General features: G+C 52.0%; 1 protein-coding gene across 4 annotated transcripts; it reads right to left on the bottom strand.

Moving 5' to 3' along the window:
• Positions 1-633: 633 nt before the first annotated feature.
• On the bottom strand, positions 634-16256 carry DHRS7C (dehydrogenase/reductase 7C). 4 transcript variants are annotated; one of them, XM_026520990.3, is made up of 7 exons: positions 16111-16256; positions 15733-15889; positions 8351-8463; positions 6592-6802; positions 4596-4688; positions 1730-1885; positions 634-894 (listed from the first exon to the last, which is right to left on the bottom strand). In XM_026520990.3, the coding sequence occupies exons 2-7, from the start codon at positions 15884-15886 to the stop codon at positions 686-688; spliced, it is 936 nt and encodes a 311-aa protein (XP_026376775.3). In that variant the 5' UTR covers positions 15887-15889; positions 16111-16256; the 3' UTR covers positions 634-685. The 4 variants fall into 4 exon arrangements, with proteins under 4 accessions (XP_026376775.3, XP_044247733.2, XP_026376777.2 ...); XM_044391798.2 differs by having other exon boundaries at positions 15733-15886; XM_026520992.3 differs by having other exon boundaries at positions 6592-6805; positions 16111-16249.
• Positions 16257-19807: the final 3551 nt, after the last annotated feature.

Raw genomic sequence — 19807 nt, 5'->3', positions numbered from 1 at the left:
CCGCGAGCCACGTGTGGCTCTTTTCAATTCACATTCATTCAAATGAGATAAAATGAAGGAGTCAGCCTTGCTGGCACACAGGCCCCATTTCCAGCGGTCACCAGCCACCTGTGGCTCGTGGCCACCACCTTGGACAATGCAGATGACGGACTATGTCCACCGTTCCAGAAAGTTCTGTTTGGCAGTGCTGCCCTGGAGGATTGCCAAGTCCTGCTTCTGATGTTGGAGGCTGACACGGGCAGGTCAGTCTTGTATGAATTGGGGGTGGTTTTCTAAGTTCCTCAGTGGGCTGATGGGCACGGTGTGTGCGTGCATGTGTACACGTGTGTGCGTGTGTGTGCGTGCATGCGTGCGTGAGTGCATGTGTGTGTGTGTGCGTGCGTGCCTATATGGGGGTCGGACCCATTATGGTTCCTGATTTTCTTCTGTTCAGTGTAACCCTGTGGAGTCAGAAAGCTTCTGGAAGTGTGTCCTGGGAACGTCGGGTGGGAGAGAGAGACACCCAGAGGCCCTGCAGAGACTGGGCTGGCGTCCAGGCCGCCCTCCCTGGGGTGGGGAATACCATAGACAGGTGTAGGTTAGGGACATGGCTCGTGTTGGGCCCCCATGTCGAGAGCACAGACGAGCAGCCCCTTGCCGGGAAAGCCTTTATTCCCATCGAGCTGACCCATTTGGCCCCCAGCAGTTAGCCCTCCTCTGGGACATTGAGTTTCTCCTTCACGCCACAGGCCACCACTGCAAAAAAGAACTCCGGGAAGAAGGTGCGGATGTAGACGGCGGCCTTGGGGATGGGGTTGGCCATGAAGACCTCTTGCTTCTTCCGTCTCACAGTGCGCATCACCTCCTCGGCCACATCCACAGGGTGCACGCCGTAGGTCAGCTTCCTGAAAAAGACTGAACGGCCCCCAGGAGGGGCGGGGGTTAGAGCCTCTGGGCGCTAGAGAGGGAGGGGGGCCGGGCCTGGAGTTGTGGGCTACCGGCCAGCTCGGCCCTCCAGTGGCCGTGAGGCCGTGGGGGACACTCTCCACCCCCAGAGCCTCAGCTTCTTCATCCGTAAAGTGGGCATGCAGTTTCCTGCCCTATTCACTTCGCAGGGTGGTTGTGGGCCTTTGCAGGGAGGAGAAAGAGCCGAAGGAAGAAGGTGCCCGATAAATTAAGGAGCTGCTGTTTATAGCTGTCGGGAAGCCGAGCTTGTCAAGTGCCTCCTGGAACCTTCAGTCTTCCCAATGCACAGGCAAGGCCGGTACCACCATCATTCGTCACTTTTTAAGGGGAAACTGAGGCACGGAGATCAAGAGAATTGTCCCGTGTTGAGCACTGAGTGTAGGACAGAGGCAAGGTCCGAGTGTAGGCAGTCCCGTGCCAGACCCTCAGCCTCGACTCTGTGCGGCCTCCCAGGGAAAGGGGGCGGGTCGGAAGGTCTTGAAGACCAAATCTGGCTATTCCACACGGGAAACTGAGGCCCAGAGACAGGCAGTCACCCGGCCAAGGTCACAGAGCCTGTGAGTGACGGAGCCGAGCCAGACCTTGGTCGGCTGGTTGCGGGTTAGGATTCTCTCTCCCTGGTGCCTCGGGACTGAAGTTTGGGGGCCCCCTCCTTGCTGGTAGCCAGGTGCAGGGCCCCACCAACCCCCCCAGTCTCGGGCTTCAGGAACACGCCCTCAGGCCCGATGACACCAGGCTGGCCCCTCCCAGGCCCTGTACCTCCAGCCCCCCTCGAAAAGCTCACATTTCCAGAGGGAGGCCTCCCAGTTTCCTTGGCCTGGATCAATGCGGTAGGACCGGATGAAAGTGGGGCTCACGGTGCTGACGACAACATTGTATTCCTCCACTTCGGCTCGGAGGCAGTCGAAGAAGCCTAGGGCAGCGTGCTTGGAGGCAGCGTCTGGAAGAGAAACCAGCCAGGGGTGGGGGCAGGGCGAGGGGGGGGCCGGCCCAGCTCCCCTGCAGGAGCGCTGGCCACAGAGGCGTACACACACGTTCCCACATCTCAGCTGGAAGAGGGCTCCCACGTCACCCAGCCCTGCCCCTCACCCCACAGATGAAGACAGAGAGCCCTCGGGTGGGGGACGGTGGACTGAGACAGAGCTGGGTGGGATCGGATCCCACTTAGCCACCTGTCCACAGCAGGACCTCGGGCAACTCGCTTTCCCTGTCTGAGGCTCAGTGTTCTCCTCTCTAAAATGGGAAGAATATGCCCCTTGGCAAGTGGGGGTGAAGATGAAAGGAGAAAATGTGTCCACGACACCCGGCCCAGGCATGAGTTCCCATTCCTTCCCTGTAAGGCCGGTACCAGCTGGTGGCCCCGGAGAGCCCGGAGCAGGTCTCCCCTCCCACTTTCCGGCCCTTTTCCTCCAAGGTCCTGTCCTTCTAAGCTACTCACCGAATTCACTCCAAATGGATGAGGCCGTGGGTTGGGTAAACAAGAGCCTTTCCAGGAATTTCAACAAGAGTAGAGTGGACATTCCTTAAAGCCTTGGGGGGTTAGAGGAACATCTGGGAAAGGGTGAATGTCAGCTTCCCATTTCGGGGGTGTCAGTTGGAGGCTGAATGAGGCTGGGGGTGGGGGTACCGTGGTCTCTGCCACCACGCTGACACCTGCCGGGAGACCCAGCCCCCTCCGAGGCAGCCCTAGTGAGGAGCGGGTTGCATGCTCCCCAGATAGCCCTTGCAAACGACTGGCCCCTCACCGTGCAGGATTAAGAATGCAGATGCCAAGGGCCCAGAAGACAAGGACAGTGACAAGACAGCCTCTCGGAGCTGCTGGGAGGATCCAGCAAGACGGGACCATCCCACCGTGCGTGGCCAGGGGAACCCCTTGGATGAGTGGTCACTCGGTTTTCAGCGGGGCCCCAAGTAAAAATGCATGCAGAGGGCAACAGGGGCAGTGAGGGAGAGAAGCGAAGGTGAGCCTCGTGGTGTCAGATCTTCTATTGCTCAGGAAGCTGCAAAGCCTGGTTTTTACTGAAATGTCCTTGTATTTAAATAACGAAATACCGAACAATTCCGCACCTCATTCCAATGCCTGGGCTTTCGCCCACGGCACGGGCTCTCCGACACCAGCTGGGTGTCCTACCACGTCATTGTGGTGCAGTCTGCCCGGCGATAAACTCAGAGCCCCAAGGTGAAGGGCTCGGTCGCAGGACTGCCCCTGTCCCCGCTCAGTTCCGGCCGATCACAAGTCCCCCACGTCCTCTGTCCTTCTGACTGAGCCTCTGGAGACCAGAGGTTGCAACCACCCCCTCCCTGAGATCTATCAGTCTGCTAGAGCAGCTCGCAGAACTCGGAGGAAGGTTTTACTTAGTGGACCCTCAGTTTCTTATAAAAGGACAGAACTCAGGAACAGCCAGGTGGAAGACATGCAGGGGTGGGGGGAGATGAGGCCTGGGGAAGAGGCTCAGAGCTCCCATGTCTTTCTTCTCCAGGCACCTCCCTCTCCCCGAATCCCCACGTGTTCAACCTGGAAGCTCTCCGAAGTCTGTCCTTTTGGGATTTTATGGAGGCCTCGTTATGGGCACGATTGATTAAATCCTGGGCCTTGGGGGACAGAACTCAGTCTCCAGCCCCTCTCAGCGCCTCAGAGGTTGGGGTGGAACTGGAACGTCCCACTCCCTAATCACATGGTTGGCTCCCAGGGCAAGCAGCCCCCAACCTTAGGTGACATCTAAAATGGCCTCACTGACATAACAATAGACTCTTTGATCGCTCTTATCACTTAGGAAACTGAAGGGTTTTAAGAGCTCTGTGCCAGAAATGGGACAAAGACCAAATACATATTTCTTATAAACCATGTATGACAATACTAAATAGGTAATTAAAAAGAAGTTGCGAGCAGGGGCGCCTGGGTGGCTCAGGCGGTTGAGCATCTGACTCTTGGTTTTGGCTCAGGTCCTGGACTTGGGGTCGTGGGATCGAGCCCCGAGTTGGGCTCCATGCTCAGTAGGGAATCTGCTTGGGATTCTCTCTCTGCCTCTGCCCCTCCCCCCAACCCCACTCACACTCGCGCTCTCTCTAAAAAAAAGAAAAGAAATATATAAGGTATGCACCCTGCTCTCCCACAAACCAGCTATTGGGAGGAGGGACGTTCCCCCAGCTGGAGAAGTTTCTCTCCTCTCCAGACTTTTTAAAGGACTCCTGCCTCTGGGATTTCTCTCCACCTCTCCTGTGATCTTGTGTCTTTCATTCTCCCCTCCTCCTTCCTCCAAAGTTTCCATCCCTCTGCCATTGTGTGATGTGCGCCCATCTCCTCTTTCTGGGTTGTAACCTTTCCTGCCCTTTAAGGGCATCTTTCCAGAGGAAGGGCATTTGCACGGGGGCTGTGCGCCCATGCCAGGAGGCACGGATGGTGCTGTGTTCAGCCAGAGCCGGCCCTGACCTCCTGTGGGGACATGAGCTTCTGGGGGAGAGGGACCCACGGTCACCTGCATGCCAGGTGCTCAGAAATGGGAACTGAAGGGATGAAAGAAAAACCAATAGGACCGTTTCACCTCCGGACGCCCCCTCCCTTATAACCACGTGCCTAGTGCTAGACACGACATCCCTTGTCTTATAAGACAGACAATCTAGGACGAAATGTCTCTGTCGTAGCAACTTACAAGCTGTGCGGAATGGGATTCCAAGCTTCCCTTGGATGTTGTTCACTAACACGATCTGGCCTGTCCTCCGGGAGATCATGTCGGGAAGCAGGGCTGGAAGGCACGGGACAATGGGTCACATTACAGGAGGGAGACCGAGGCAGGCAGCTGCAGGCAGACCCCTCCTCCAGGCCCCCCTCCTTGCACAGGGCCCCTCTACCTCCCTGCTGATGGGATTACAGCAGGTGGGCCTGTGCATGGCATCACTGACCCCCTGTTTCCTAAGAGTGGGCAGGGCTCAGCTGGTCATTTCTCGGTGGTTTTCCGTGACCCGCCCATGGGCAGAGCTCAGTGGTGAGAAAGGTCATAGGTCATCCCATTTCAATCCCCCACAACGCTACTCTGTCTTGAACACCTCTCTTGCAGGTGTAAATCTTAACAAAGAGAGGAAGAGGCCTCCGCCCCGCGCCTGGGGAGAATCCCGCTGCTTCGTTCTGTTTTCCGAGTCCTCCTATTTATTGAGAGGGAAAAGGGCTTCTAATTTATGGTGATTTGATAAAGATACCCCCTGAAAATGAACTCACTTGAAAACGTGGAAATTTAGACAATGAGATGAATCACAGTGCTGGTGGAATGGGGACACGGCAAAAAAATCAAAAGACGACTTTCAGAATGGCATTGACATCGAGCCCCGGTGTGTTACAGATGGGTAAACTGAGGCCCAGAGCTAGTGACTGGACCCAGGTCTCTTAGCAAGTTAGAGGACCGACCAGGAAGAGGAGCTGGCCCGGGCTTCCCCTCCACTCCCTGCATCCCTCACTTTGATTCCAGTGAGCCTGGAACCCTCAGAAGCCGCCTGACACCTGTCACCCACTGCCTGGCCTGCGCAGTGTGTCCACGGGGACCGGACTGGAGGAAACCATTGTCTCTGGGGCATCCTTTCAGAAGCTCCGGAAAGCCATCTTTCTGCTTCAGATAACTTTCCCTTCCTCTGTCCTGGTGCCCCGAACCCCATTATCATGGAGATTGTGGCCATAGAGAAAGCAACTCTAAGATCATACTTCTTGAACCCCATGTTCTTTTCTTTCTTTTTTTTTTTAAACTGTCTTTTTTTTTTTTTAAGAGTTTATTTATTTATTTATTTGACAGAGACAGCCAGCGAGAGCGGGAACACAAGCAGAGGGAGTGGGAGAGGAAGAAGCAGGCTTCTAGCAGAGGAGCCTGATGTGGGGCTCGATCCCAGGACTCCGGGATCACGCCCCGAGCCGAAGGCAGACGCTTAACGACTGCGCCACCCAGGCGCCCCTGAACCCCATGTTCTAAACTCAGAAGTTCTCCATGCATATATCCTCCCTGTTGGGGTTCTGCTTTGATAGACTTTGGGGTGGGGAGTACTTCAACTCTTGGTTCTATTCCATGTCATTTCCAGCCCCAACCCCCAGGCTCCCGAGCTGCATTTAACCTTGGCCGTGAGATATCTCCGCAGAAGAGCTGCCATTTTACCCTTGAAAGGGATTCTGCCCTCCCTGTTTCTGCAAAGGGACGGACACTACGCTGGGTCTCTTGTAGGCTGGGGATAAACCCCTTTCTTCTTTATTTCTGAGGACAGAATCTCTACCCTTGACCAACTGACATGGGTAGGAACAGATCCAGGGTAAGGGCGATATATAAAAATATATATGAAACATGAAGACAACGGTCCAGAGATGTGGGATGGGATGGGGGGGGTGTAAGCCATGGACATAAGTGAGAAGAGGGGATAAAGAGCAGGGCTTGGGTGGGGAGCACGGTTTCCCAGAGAGGGAGGTTGGAATAGACTAGTGGGATACTTTCACAATCCCTTTCCTTTTATCAACACTTCTAGCCAGAATGCTGAAAGCTTTTGCCAAATAAGTTGGAATTTTTCTGAGGGGGCTGGAGACTCCATCCAGAATTGGAGGACTGTCTGACTATGTAACAGAGCCGTCTCTAGCCACCGGTGGCCCAGAAATCTACGGGAAGGGCAAACTCACGAGACCTTTGGTCAGTGTGATGGGCCCGAAGTAATTGGCATCCATGATCTTCTTGTCGAACTCCAGAGAGATCTTATGGGCAGGCCCCTTGATCTTCATGCTGGCATTGTTGATGAGGATGTCCACACAACCGTAACAGTCTAGAACCTCTTTAGCCACGTCCGGGACACAGCTGATGTCCGCGAGGTCCAAGAGGACCAGCTTTGGGGTGAACGTCTGCTGAGGGAACAAGACAGTCAAGGCACGTGTGCGAAGACCTCCCTCTCGCAGACCCTGGGGGCCTTCGAGCAGAGAGCCTCCCCTTCCAAAAGTCAGGGCTTGTGGAATGACTACAAAATAAAAACGAAGAGGAAAAAGCAGAAATGGCTCTGGGAAGAAGGAAGCTGATGGAGAATCCATCCATTGGTACCATAGCTGCACACCAGCAATCCCAGCGTGCAAAAATGCGGTGGTAAGTCTGAGCTGTTGGCCAAAGGGGCCAGAATTGATCAATTCAAACGGCCATCACCCTTTACAGAGGAAGCGGACCGTGGATTCCAATGCAGATGCCATGACAGTATTGATGAGCTCCTTTTGGCAAATGACTTTGCAAACCGGCTTAGGAGCCAAAGGAGAACCCATCACTGAGCTCTGTAGCCGCATTTTGGTTTTGACCCAAATCGTACACTCCGTGCAACATTTTTGGAGTACCATGTACGTGCCAGGCATTGTGTTCAGCCCTAGACACTCAATTGCCATTGAGACTCTCATGGTCTATAGCGGGGAACAGGTTGGAAAATTGATGAGACCATGTGATAAACGTAATCCCAGCATTTGACAAATATTCGTCCTGATAAGAGGGTTTCCTGGTCACATTTGTTGGGGAAACACGTACTATTATATGTCCTTCTTGGGGATACACAATGCACATTAGCATATCAAAGGCTCTGAAAAGTCCTGCAGTAAGGGAACCCACCAGATAAGTTTGGCTTTATTCGGTATTTCCCACGCAATTGACCTCAGAACCTCGTTTTAACTCAATACCTGATAACACCCCCCAAACAGAACTTGAATGCTGTGTTGTCCCTCTTGTTCTATCTCCTCAAATACCAGACTCTGGTGTGAATTATTTTTGGCTGTTTCCAAAACGCAATTCAACATCAAGGCCAAATCGAACCAAACCAAACCAAACCGTGAAGACAGCTCTGAAGGCAATTCTCTAAACGTTGCTCCAGAAACACTTTGAAACCTGCAGCCTTCTGGAAAGTACTCACCTCCCAGCGGCTTTGTGGAAAGTGACTTCACTTCCCCGACTTCTTGGGAGGAAATCTCATCTGAGGTATTATTTTATTTTAAAGGTTTTATTTTTAGGTTACCTCTACACCCAGCGTGGGGCTCGAACTCACGACCCCCAGATCAAGAGTCGCACGCTCCGCTCCACCGACTGAGTCGGCCAGGAGCTCCTGATATGTTATTTTTAAAAATCAGCCGTAAGCATTTTTAAGCATGCCCATACCTGTGCCTCGCTAAAGCTTCTGGATCCTCTTTGACTCTGACTTAAATACAATAGGGGGTGGGGACGGCGTGTTGCCAGAGGGCAAATTCTTGGCATGGGGAATTCTTAAGCCTGGCAGACACGCCTGGGTCAAGATGAGTGAGAGCGCTGCCTCCCATTGCCCCAAAGCAAGCACCAAATGTCACCCACCTGGTCCATGAGCTGCTAACGGAGCGATCAGTGAAGACTAAGGGTGCCCAGGGGCTCCCCAAGCTGCCAGAAGGCCTTACCTTGCTGGGGTCAGCCACGCTGATGAGGGCGTCATACAGGATCTCCAGCCTCTCCCAGTTCTTGCCACATAGCACCAGCCTTGCCCCACCAGCGTGGAACACCCGAGCACACTCTATGGAGGAAGAAGGAAAGAGGGCAGGGCGTACTGTGTGGATGGAGCCACAGACGATGAGCCTCTGTCATAGGAATTCAAGATTTCGAAGAATTCCAAAGTCCCAATGCCATGAGTCACTTCATTCAACCTCCTCCCAGGGCTGGAACTTTTTTTTGTCATTTCCAGCCTCCGCATGGTTACCTCCCGCGCAGGGGAGCTCAGAGTGGAGACAGCCAGCCCTTCCTTCCTGGGAAGGTTCGGATTAGGATATTATTAGGATATTCTTCCTTAAGCTGGACAGAAGGATGGCCCTGCCCACCCAGCCCTCCAGGATCAAAGCCCTCAATATATCTTAATCTAAAGATACTAGAAAGAGCCATCGTGGGTTTTTTTTCAGACTTAATGCCACCAGTTTCCTGCACATTTTCTCTGTGGATAGATACGCCAGCCAGGATTCTTTTTGTTTAAAAAATAAACCTGGCTTGTGTTCTAGTTAATTTTATTCTGAACGAATTCCTGACTCCCCCAACATAGGTCTTTCTCAGTTGGGCCAGGGCTGGTGGACACAAAGTATTCTTGGGGGCGCCTGGCTGGCTCGGTCTGCAGAGCCTGCAACTTTTGATCTCAGGGTTGTGAGTTCCAGCCCCACGCTGGGCATGGAGATGACTTAAAAACATAGACACACAGTATTCTTGCGTAGCAATAATACTGATATTTAAGAAGGCTAAAAGCTAATGTATCTTGAGTGTTTATTTTTTCCAGGGACTCTAGAAAGACAGTTACGTAGATTAGCTGATTTAATTCCCTTGGGAGCCACATGAAGTGGTGTCTTGGGTGGGGTTCCCAGAAGCAGAATCAGAGACAGGGACTCAGGCGATCGCGATTGGAGGGCATGGATGGCCAGAGAAAATCCATCAGGGAGTGAGGTCTCAGGTAAAGTCTAGCCCCGGTTGGGTCCAAGGAAGGCTCTGGAGTGTAAACCCAACAGCAGAGGGGTCCCACTTGGAGGCAAGAGGACCAGCCTTTTATAGGCTTGGGTCTAGGAACGGTGTGCTGTCTCCCTCGGGGGCTGGGGGCAGAGGGTGTGTAACTCCCCGGGGAGGCAATGAAAATTGGCAGACGGCCAGTCTGTGAGCCGTGCAGCCGACACTCAGCACCTGGGGAAACAGATAAACTGGCCTCATACAGGGACCTGGGAAGGGCACCACCAACACCTACCGGGTGCCCAGTACCTGTGACCGCCTCTCTTTTTTTTAAAAGATTTTATTTATTTATTTTAGAGAGCAAGAGAGAGAACGAGCAGGGGGAGGGGTGGAGGGAGAGAGAATCTCAAGCAGACTCCCTGCTGAGCACAGAGCCAGGTGCAGAGCTGGAGCTCATGACCGGAAGATCATGATCTGAGTCGAAACCAACAGTCCCACGCTTAACTGACTGAGCCACCCAGGGGCCCCAAGGAAACCCGTTTTAAACACATATGTCAGAAAAGGGCAAATTTATTTGCTCTGCAAAGAATTGTTCTAAATCAGTAAGAAGACCAGATGAAGACCCTAATGAAGAAATTGGCTAGCGAGACGGGTAAGCAATTCTTAAGAGAAGCGCAAAGGGCTAATTAAGGCGCAAAAAGCGGCAGTTCAGTGCCGAGAATGAAGACATACAGTTTAAAGCAGGACACTAATTTTAATCTATCAGATAATCAGAAACAAAATTGGAGGGGCGCCTGGGTGGCGCAGTCGTTAAGCGTCTGCTTTCGGCTCAGGGCGTGATCCCGGCGTTCTGGGATCGAGCCCCACATCAGGCTCCTCCACTGGGAGCCTGCTTCTTCCTCTCCCACTCCCCCTGCTTGTGTTCCCTCTCTCGCTGGCTGTCTTTCTCTCTCTGTCAAATAAATAAATAAAATCTTAAAAAAAAAAAAAAAGAAAGAAACAAAATTGGAGAGAGTCACACTTTCCCTGTTGGCAGCCGTGGAAATTGCCACAATCTTTCGGAAGAAAAATTGGACGGAATCCTTAAAATTAAATATAGACTTGGACCGGGTTATTTCATTTATGGGCCTTTATTCTAAGGCGATAATTAAGAACGTCTGCAGGGACATAGTTACGATGTTGTTTATCTCGGTACTATTGTAACGGTAAAGAGCTGGAAATGGTTGTAAATGTCCAATATCTCAGATGGTTGGTAAATGATGGTATTTATCGAATATTTTGAAGGCTTTAAAACTAATGCTGCAGAAACTGATGTTTCCCTGCCATGCACTTGATTCTGTGTGCGTGTAATTGGGTGTTAAATTGCACACAGGCATGTGTAACGGGATTTTAAATGGAAAGTTTGACCAGAGCACCAAGATGAAACAGATATAAAATTCTGATGTTTGTTGCCAACCCAAGATGCACATTTTCTTTCTTTCTTCTTTTTTAAGATTTTATTTATTTGTCAGAGAGAGCACAAGCAGGGGGAGGGGCAGAGGAGAGGGAGAAACAGACCACCCCCCTTCCCCCAGTAAGGAGCTAGATGCGGACTCAATCCCAGGATCCCACGACCCTGAGATCATGACCTGAACTGAAGGCAGACGCTGAACCAACTGAGCCCCCCAGGCCTCCACCAAGATGCACATTTTCAAAGGAAATCACTGAAAGGCTCTTTTATGGAGTTCAATACCCCTTACTCTCAAAATAGGACACAAATTGGACAAGGAAGAGGAGAGAGCGGACTTTGAAAGAGGATTTGGGGAGAGGACTGCGATGTGAGTTTTTGCCCTTTATCTCTGTCCCAGGTAACAGGGAGCTAAGTTTAGGACTATCTGAACAGCATGCTGTGAGTTCCCTGCAATGGGGAGCCAGGGGGTGGGGTCTGAGTCCCACCTGCAAAATCTAATGAGAGGAGGGGGGCCATCAGGTATGCTCAGAGCAGAGGAGGGGACGGCCGGGCTGCCCCCTGGCATCGGTCTGCACCCCAAAGACCCCGTCCCACAAGCACGGTGGACCAGACCTAAGCCCTGCGATGCTTGGGAGCTGTTTTGAGTTCTGCCCAAGGTTCCCTTAGCAAGAACTAGAACCAACCACGAAGGCTTAGCTGTCTTTGTAGGTGCTGACCAGTGGGAACTCAAGGTCCCAGGAAGAGGCAGAGGGGACCACGGAGCTGGCCAAAACCAGAGGAGTCCGGATTTCAAGGGCAACTAGATGAATAGGGTGGGACCTTGCTCCTGATAACGTTAAAATCTCCGCCCCTGGGCGGGGCTTGTGCGTAATTAACATAACGTGGGTTGCGTGTTCCACCCTGATTTTACAACACGCAGGCGCCAAGACCCCTCCTCAGCGCGCGCTGACACCACCAGGTGTGTGCATTCCCTGGGCTGGTCAATGCGCGCTCGCTGTGCTTTTTGCTCCGGGAGCCAATGCTTTGGGAGCCGCCCCCAGTGATCTCCTTGCTTGCGGCAAGTAACAAACTCTCTTTTCCTGGTATCAACCCTGGTCGGGTCTTAATAAAACAGAGGGCCCCGGAAAAGCACCTGCCCTGACGCCAGGGGCCGGGCGAGGGTTGGGCAGCTGGAGGACGCAAGCCTTGCAGAAAGGACGGGCGGATATTCCCAGGGAGGGCCTCCGAAGGACCCACAAAAGTGGCCACAGAGAAAGAGCCAGACTCGGCTTTAAACAGGTGCCGGGCCACGGAGCTTGAAGCCCCATGACAGTGTCAGCCAGAGAAGGATTCCTCCTGCTCGCCTTCGGTCCTCTTCCTGCCCCTCCAGCCCCAGAGGGGTCAGAAAGAGCAGCGAGCTGGCCGGCCACTTGCCCTGGGTGAGTGGGTGGAAGGGGGCGTTCACTTCAATGAAAATCCCCACCCTTTCTCATGTATTGGACTGGGCATCCCCATTTCTGAATCGATGGCTGGATGGTATGTTCGGGGACCTATCATGCCCAAAAGGTTTTGTATAATCAAGTAGTGATCTGAAAAGTCATGAGACTATCAGATTGTTTTTAAAAAATCACAGAGGAAGGGGTTTCTCTGCTGCATGAATCTGAGAGTGGGGTGGGCTGTCCGGCTACTCCCCACAGCCCCCCAAGTCCTGCGAGCCCAGAATACCGTGCCTATCAGACCCTAACTCTGCAGGTTACACCTATAAGCATCATAAAGGAGCAAAAGGAGACCAGATGAAGTCTTCCCGAGTGATCGGGGTTCTAGGTGTGTTTTCTGTTCTTTGTACCTGAAAATCCTTTTTTATTATATTGGATTTTACAACAGAATTCACCCAAGGAAGCTTCATCCGGAGGCAGAAAGCCCGGCCTTCCGTTCTTTCTGCTGTAACCCTGAGTAGCAGCCCGGCAGGGTGTGGGGCGCGGGAGGCTGGAGCCCGGTGCTCTGACCGCCGCTGGGGGACAGCAAGCCTGACGGCGCCGTCCCAAATACGTCATTTCTGCTAAGGCACGCCCTGGTCGACTCACAGGCCCCTGAGTTTGCTTCTTGACCAGCCCAGCTCGTGACCACAGCTCAGTTTATCCTGTGTCGGGAAGGAAGGTTGGCCCCACACTTTTTCTTTTCCGTGCAGCAAGCATAAGCTGAGCCCTTTTCCTTGCCTCCCTGGGGCCACCTCCTGATTTCGGGGAGATGACAAGGCGAAAGGACAGCCGGGGGCCATCATAAGAGGCCGCTGATTGAGAGGCAAGCAGTTCAGTTTCAGAAACACTTCAAGTTCAAGCGCAGTGGTTACGTATTTTCGAGAGTCCCTCTTGCTGCAGACACAGTGGGTACAAAGTGACCCGATTCCCGACGTGGCTGAGCTGTGTGGGCTTGGGGCAAGGGTCTGATGTCCTGATCTTCGGCTGATTTCCCTGGGAAACCGCTTGGCCCTGGCTCCCTTGCAACTATCCAGCGCTACCTGCCAGGTTCACGCAGGTTCCAGGGGATGGGGGTGTGTGTGTGCAGGGGGGCCTGTGGCATCGGCGCTGTGCCCCTCACTTTTTTTCTTGCCTCGGACCTCAGGAACAGAGCTGCATCCACCTGTAATTGCTGTGGTCAGCTGCGTGTTCTGGCGAGGTGTTTAAGGCCACACACGCCCAACATCTCAAGTTACTTCTAAATATTTGGGCTTACTTTTTTTCTGCTTTGCATTTCTTTCTGGGGTGGTTCTGTAAGGCACCCTAGTCACGACACAGACTAGACCGCATTCCTTTGCAGATGGCATGCTGCCCCTGGGGTGTATTTCCCGGGTACGGTATGTCCCCAGAACCGAATGAGACTTCAAAAAATAAATTAAAGAGGTATTTGTTTCAGTAGAAACAAATACACGTCTCCCAGCAGTAGATAGAACAGCACTGCCCAGTAGCACAGAAAATCGGGAGCGTGCGGGACTGAACAGCCTTCTCACCAGCAGGATCTGAGCGACGCTTTGTGGGACACTCGACCCAGAGACGGTAGGATGCACACCCTTTCCCGGGGAACCGGGGATCGTTCACCGAGACCAGTTGTATCCTAGGCCGTAAAATCCTGGGCCGAAAAAAATCTTTTCAAATTCAAAAGAATTGAAATCGTAGAGAGTATGTCCTCTGATCGTATTGGAATCTGGCCAGAAATTAACAAAAGTAATATACAACCACAGACTTAGCCACGTGAGCACCTTTCCCTCATAAGCTGGTTGCTTTTAAAGGCATTTATTCAATAAACTTTTTTTTTTTTTGAGTGCTTTCTCTATGCCAGGTTTCTAGATGGGTGGTGGGACACCAGGATGCACAAAACAGAGATACCACCAAGGGGAGCGTGTGTCTAGCCGACCCGCTGAGAAACACACGCATCCTGCACAGTGGGAGGCGTGTGCTACCAATAGTGTGTTTGGAGGCGGAGCCATGGGGCCCCAGGGGCCAGGCTGGCAGGGAAGGCTTCACGAGGAAGGGGTCTCGTGTCGGCAGCTGGCCTGCTGTTGTATGGGCAGATGCTGTGTGAAGAAGAGGGCTCCCCAAGGACTGACTCTGGGTGTCTCTGGGTGAGTGTCTCTGTTTCATTTCCCCAGGGCCACCCCTCGTCCCTATTGTCCTGGATCTGGTCTGGTTGACAAATGTGTGTGTCCTGGCTTGCCCACGAGCAAGTTGGAGTTTCTCTCCTTCCTCGCTTTTGAGCACTGAGTCGAAGGACGCAGGGTATCCTGCTTGGGAATTGCTTCTGGGACCCGTGGCGCGCCACACGGAGAACCCACTTTACCTGCCTCGTGCTTTATTTTTTATGTCACGTGGTGAGCCTGAGTTACCCACCCATTGAAATTGAACCTGTCTTCAAAGCACGTAGATTGGCTCCCCTTGGGATACCCAAGGGAATGAAGTTCCTAGAGAATTCCCAGACAGGGGGTTACGAACGTTCTCATGACGGCAGCCCGGAGGGGCTCTCTGGAAGGGGCAGTGCTCATCTCAATACGCAGCACCTGATGGACTCAGTGGATAGTAGTTGAGCGACCTAATGAACGTTGGGCCGCGTGGGTTCTACGTTTGATTAAAAATAACAAAACAACAGCAAAAAAGTACGTCCAAGTTACTGCATAGGTGGCCACACAACCATTGTTAGGAGGGATACAGTCAGAATCGTACAAACCTAAGGACACTGTCTACTCATGTCACAGATGGCCCCAACAGAAAAGCCCCCGAGACCATCCAATTCGGGGGTCACAAACATATGTGCCTCCAAGGCCAGGAGGTAAACGGTCACCCTCATTAGCCTGAGTGTGATACACTGGGGCTGAGTGGGGTGTATGGTTCACTGGAGCACCTGTGTTCTGCCTGAATGTGTTCATTATCGTTATTGCCGTCATGAACCCTTGAGTGGTTCTACACGCTTTCCATCTATTCATTCATTCATTCATTCATTCATTCCCCAAACACCACCACGAGGTAGACATTAGCAGTATCCTCACTTTCCTAGATGGGAAATACAGAGCAGACAAGTACGGTCACCAGCGAGTAAGGGATGGAGCCGGAAACCCAACCCAGCGCCCAAGTCTGCCACCCCAGCGAAGGACTTTGCATTTCAAAATTTCCAGAACCCCATGAAGGCAAAAACAAATCGCATCTGCAGACCCGTTTTGGCCCCAAGGCTGTGAGTTTGCAAGCGTGGCTCTCCCAATTCCCCCATTTCTTGAGCGTAGGAGCTGCAGCCCCCAAAAGAGAAGACACTTGCTGGTTAGTGACAGACCCCGGGGAGAGGACACAGCGTCGATTCCCCTCCCGCCTAGCAGGGTGGCCGCACGCCGTCCTGCCGCCCCTCGTCCCTCTGGTCGGGAGTGGGCACAGGGTGGGAGCGAAGCCGGCTTACCCTTGCCCAGTCCTGAGATGGCATCGGTAATCACCACCACCTTGTTCTGCACGGCTGACTTTGACCACAGCCGGGACACCTCTTGGTAGATGAAGAGAAGGCCGCTAATTCCCAGGAGCAGCAGAGGCAGCATAAGCATGGCTGTGACTCCCATCTTCTGGGGGAAACGGAGGGGAAAGGACTCAGCTTTGCAAAGAGACTCCGATGAGGACACCCGGCGCAGGGGGAGGCCCCGGGCTACAGGGTGCATTCACTGTGCACCCGCGTGTCTTCTCCAGGGAGCCGGGCTCTGTGCAAGCTTCCGGAGCCCTGCCTCTGGGCTAAGCACCCCGTGAGCATGCTAATCCCCAAACGTCCAATGAATTGGAAATTACTCACGGTGTGTCCAAAAGCAAACGGAATCCGGGGCCTGCCCTCCCAGAGGTTAATTACAAATTTAATTAAAATGGGTCTGCATTTTTGGAAGGAAATCCATGTGTTAAGGCCACTCGCTTGGGCCCTAATGACTATTTATAGCTCTCAGTGCACTGAAGGGCTTTTCAGGGTAAATATAGTGTCTATTCTGATATTCAGGGACACATGCTGGCCGGGTCTGATTTCAGAGTTCTTGCCAGGATTTTTAAAGCTCCCTGGCATGCCTGACTATTGGAGGTTTCCTTTGCACTTCGGGACTGGTCATTAGGGATCAGGACCCGGGATTGTCAGTGCAAACGGCCCGCTCTCCGTTCCTATAACCTTTGTATCAAGAGGGTTTCAGGTAGCTCAGACCAGCATGGCTGCCAGCCATCTGGCCTTCCCTTTCTGGTTGGGGACCAAAAGCATAGAAAAATTGTTAAGCAGAATGGAAGGTCTTCCTTCTCTACCATGTGTCAGCGCCATGCTTGAGTGGGATTGTCCCCCTCCAGCTGACGCCAGTGTATCAGGCAGACTCATCCGAAAACCAGCCCTACCATTTTCCTTTAACAGAAGGCAAAGGCAGTCCATCAGCACAGGTGGGTGTCATGGAGTTTTAATGCAATGGACTAGTGCCTTCTCTCCCTGCTTGGGCCCCCGGTCAGGTCTAACTGCGGTGATTCCTGAAGGCGCCGAGAGCTGGCTACCCGCTGAGTGCACTACCGGCAGCTGGGACAACAAGTCCGTCAGTGAAGAGGAATCTGAGTGGCACGTCACTCAGGGTCTATCACGGGGGAAGGGAGGAGGCAAAAGGAGAATACGTCACTCTCACTTCAGGTAGGGTGATCAGAGAGTGTTGGTGAAAAGATGATGCTTGAGTGGATGCCTGAGGAAGTGATGAGGACATATGGGGGACAGGAGTTCTAGGCAAAGGGACCAGCAAGGTGCAAAGGCCCTGAGGCAGAATATGCTTGGGATTCTCAAGGAGCAGCAGAGAGGCCACTGCCTGGGAGCAGAGTGACCGGAGTAGGTGAGTAATGGATGAGGTTAGAGAGCAGTTGAGAGCCTACATATCTTTAAAATGTTTTTTTTTATTGAAGTGTAATTAACATGTAATGTTACATTAGTTTCAGGTGTACAACATATTGATGTGACAATTCTAGACATTACTCAGTGCTCACCTGGGTAAGTGTAGTCACTATCTGTCACCATATGAAGTTATTACAATATTATTGACTATATTCCCTATGCTGTGCTTTTCTTTCTTTTTTTTTTTTTTAAGATTTTATTTATTTATTTGACAGAGATAGAGACAGCCAGCGAGAGAGGGAACACAAGCAGGGGGAGTGGGAGAGGAAGAAGCAGGGTCACAGCGGAGGAGCCTGATGTGGGGCTTGATCCCAGAACGCCGGGATCACGCCCTGAGCCGAAGGCAGGCGCTTAACCGCTGTGCCACCCAGGCGCCCCACCTATGCTGTGCTTTTCATCTCCGTGACTTCTTTATTTTATAACTGGAAGTTTGCGCCTCTGAGTCTCTTTTATCGATTTTGCCCATCCCCCTATGTATCTCCCTCTGGCGACCACCAGTTTGTTCTCGGTATTTAAGAGTTTGGTTTTGCAGGGCAGCTGGGTGGCTCAGTTGGTTAAGCATCTGCCTTTGGCTCAGGTCATGATCTCAGGGTCCTGGGATGGAACCCCACGTCGGGCTCCCTGTTCAGCGGGGTGGGGGGGGTCTGCTTCTCCCTCTGCCCCTCCCCACTGCTCCTGCTTGCTCTCTCTCTCAAATAAATAGAATCTAAAAAAAAAAACATTAAAAAAAGAGTTTGGTTTTGTTTTGGGTTTTAGATTCCACATATAAGTGAAATCATGTGGTATTTGTTTTTCTCTGATTTATCTCACTTAACATAACACCCCCAAGGTTAATCCGTGTTGCCACAAATGGCACCATCTCATTCCTCTTTGTGGCTGAACAATATTCCATCGTATGTGTATAGACCCCATCTTTATCTACTCATCTACGGATGGACCCTTGGGCTGCTTCCATATCTTGACTATTGTAAATAACGCTGCAGTAAACATAGGGGCACATGTGTCTTTCAAATTAGTGTTTTTGTTTTCTTTGGGTTAAATACCCTGCAGTGAAATTACTGGATCTTATGGTAATTCTATGTATAAATTTATGAGGAACTTCCATACTCTTTTCCACAGTGGCTGCACCAAGTTATATTCCCACCAACAGGGCCCGAGGGTTCGTTTTTCTCCACATCCTTGCCAACACTTGTTGTTTCTTGTCTTTTTGACGGTAGCCTTTCTGACAGGTGGGAGATGATAGCTCATTGTGCCTGCCATTTGCATTTCCCGGATGCTGAGCGATGGTGAGCATCTTTTCATGTGTCTGTTGGAGGGCCTACATATCTTGTAGGACATGATTCGAACTTTGGCTTTTGCTCTAAAAGAGATGGTAATCCTTGGAGTGTTCAGAGGAAAGAAAAGATGTGATTTGACTTTCACGTATACTTGTTGTACTGGGAATATGTGGTGTGGGGACGAGTTTGGAAGTAGAGAGGCCAGCCGGAGCCTTTTGCAGCAGTGACCCAGGTAGGCAGTGAGGCTGGCCTTGGCTGGTCTTCATTGGGTAGCAGTCAAGGTGGTGAGAAGTGCCTGGATTCAGACATAGTTGAAGGTACAGCAGACAGGATTTGCTCATAGGTTGGATAGAGGGGAATAAAGGAAAGAGAAGAGTCAAGATCACTCCAAGATTTTTTTTTAAGTAGGCTGCACACCCAGTGGAGCCCAACACGGGGCCAGAACTTGTGACCCTGAGATCAAGACCCGAGCTGAGACCAAGACCGACCAAGCCACCCAGGCGTCTCTACTCCAAGATTTTGACTTGAATGACTAATAGGATAGAGTTACTATTAATTTTCCTCCCTTCCTTCCTCCCTTCCTCCCTCCCTCCCTCCCTTCATTCTTCCTTTCTTTTTCTTCTTCTTCTTCTTCTTCTTCTTCTTCTTCTTCTTCTTCTTCTTCTTCTTCTTCTTCTCCTCCTCCTCCTCCTCCTCCTCCTCCTCCTCCTCCTCCTCCTCCTTCTTCTTCTTCCCCTCCTCCTCCTCCTCCTCCTCCTCCTCCTCCTCCTCCTCCTCCTCCTCCTCCTCCTCTTCCTCCTCCTCCCCTCCCCTTCCCCTTCCTCTTCCTCTTCTTCTTCTTTTTTTGAGTTGGGGAAGGCTCCAGGGCACAGAAATTGGGAACATAGGTGAATTACAAGTTCTGTTTTGTCTGTGTTAATTTTGAAATCCTGTTGAATCTAAGTGGGGGTGTTGAGTAGGAAGCTGGGAAAGCCAGTCTGGAGGCTTGTCCAGGTAAGAGAGGTCTAGGCTCAGGTTTTACATATAGGAGCTATCACAGGTTGGTGGTGTTGCCAGACATGCAATGGGATGAGGAGACCTAAGACGTGAGCGTGGACAGGGGGGAAGTTGGAAGGCTGCGCTCTTTGGTACTCCAACATCCAGAGGTTGGGGACTTGAAGAAAGGTCAGCAAAGGAGACTGAAGAGATGTGGCCAGGGTGCTGGGGGAGACTCCAGAGAGCTATGTCCTAGGGGTCCAGTGAAGACAGTGTTTGAAGGGGGGGAGGTGACCATTTGCATCTGATACTGCTGATTGGTCAAGTGAGATAAGGTCTGA

The sequence above is a fragment of the Ursus arctos genome, unplaced genomic scaffold (assembly GCF_023065955.2).
Source record: "Ursus arctos isolate Adak ecotype North America unplaced genomic scaffold, UrsArc2.0 scaffold_14, whole genome shotgun sequence".
Taxonomy (NCBI): Eukaryota; Metazoa; Chordata; class Mammalia; order Carnivora; family Ursidae; genus Ursus; species Ursus arctos.
The sequence above is the reverse complement of the archived record's forward strand: the minus strand, read 5'-3'. Positions and strand labels throughout refer to the sequence as shown.

Excerpts from the sequence above, each read along its gene's own strand:
- DHRS7C (XM_026520992.3), bottom strand. The coding sequence starts at position 15,886 with ATGGGAGTCACAGCCATGCTTATGCTGCCTCTGCTGCTCCTGGGAATT. Across the intron at positions 8,464-15,732 it reads CATCTCAGGACTGGGCAAGG|AGTGTGCTCGGGTGTTCCAC; the intron begins GTAAGCCGGCTT and ends CTTCCTCCATAG. Across the intron at positions 1,886-4,595 it reads AATCCCATTCCGCACAGCTT|ACGCTGCCTCCAAGCACGCT; the intron begins GTAAGTTGCTAC and ends TTTCTCTTCCAG.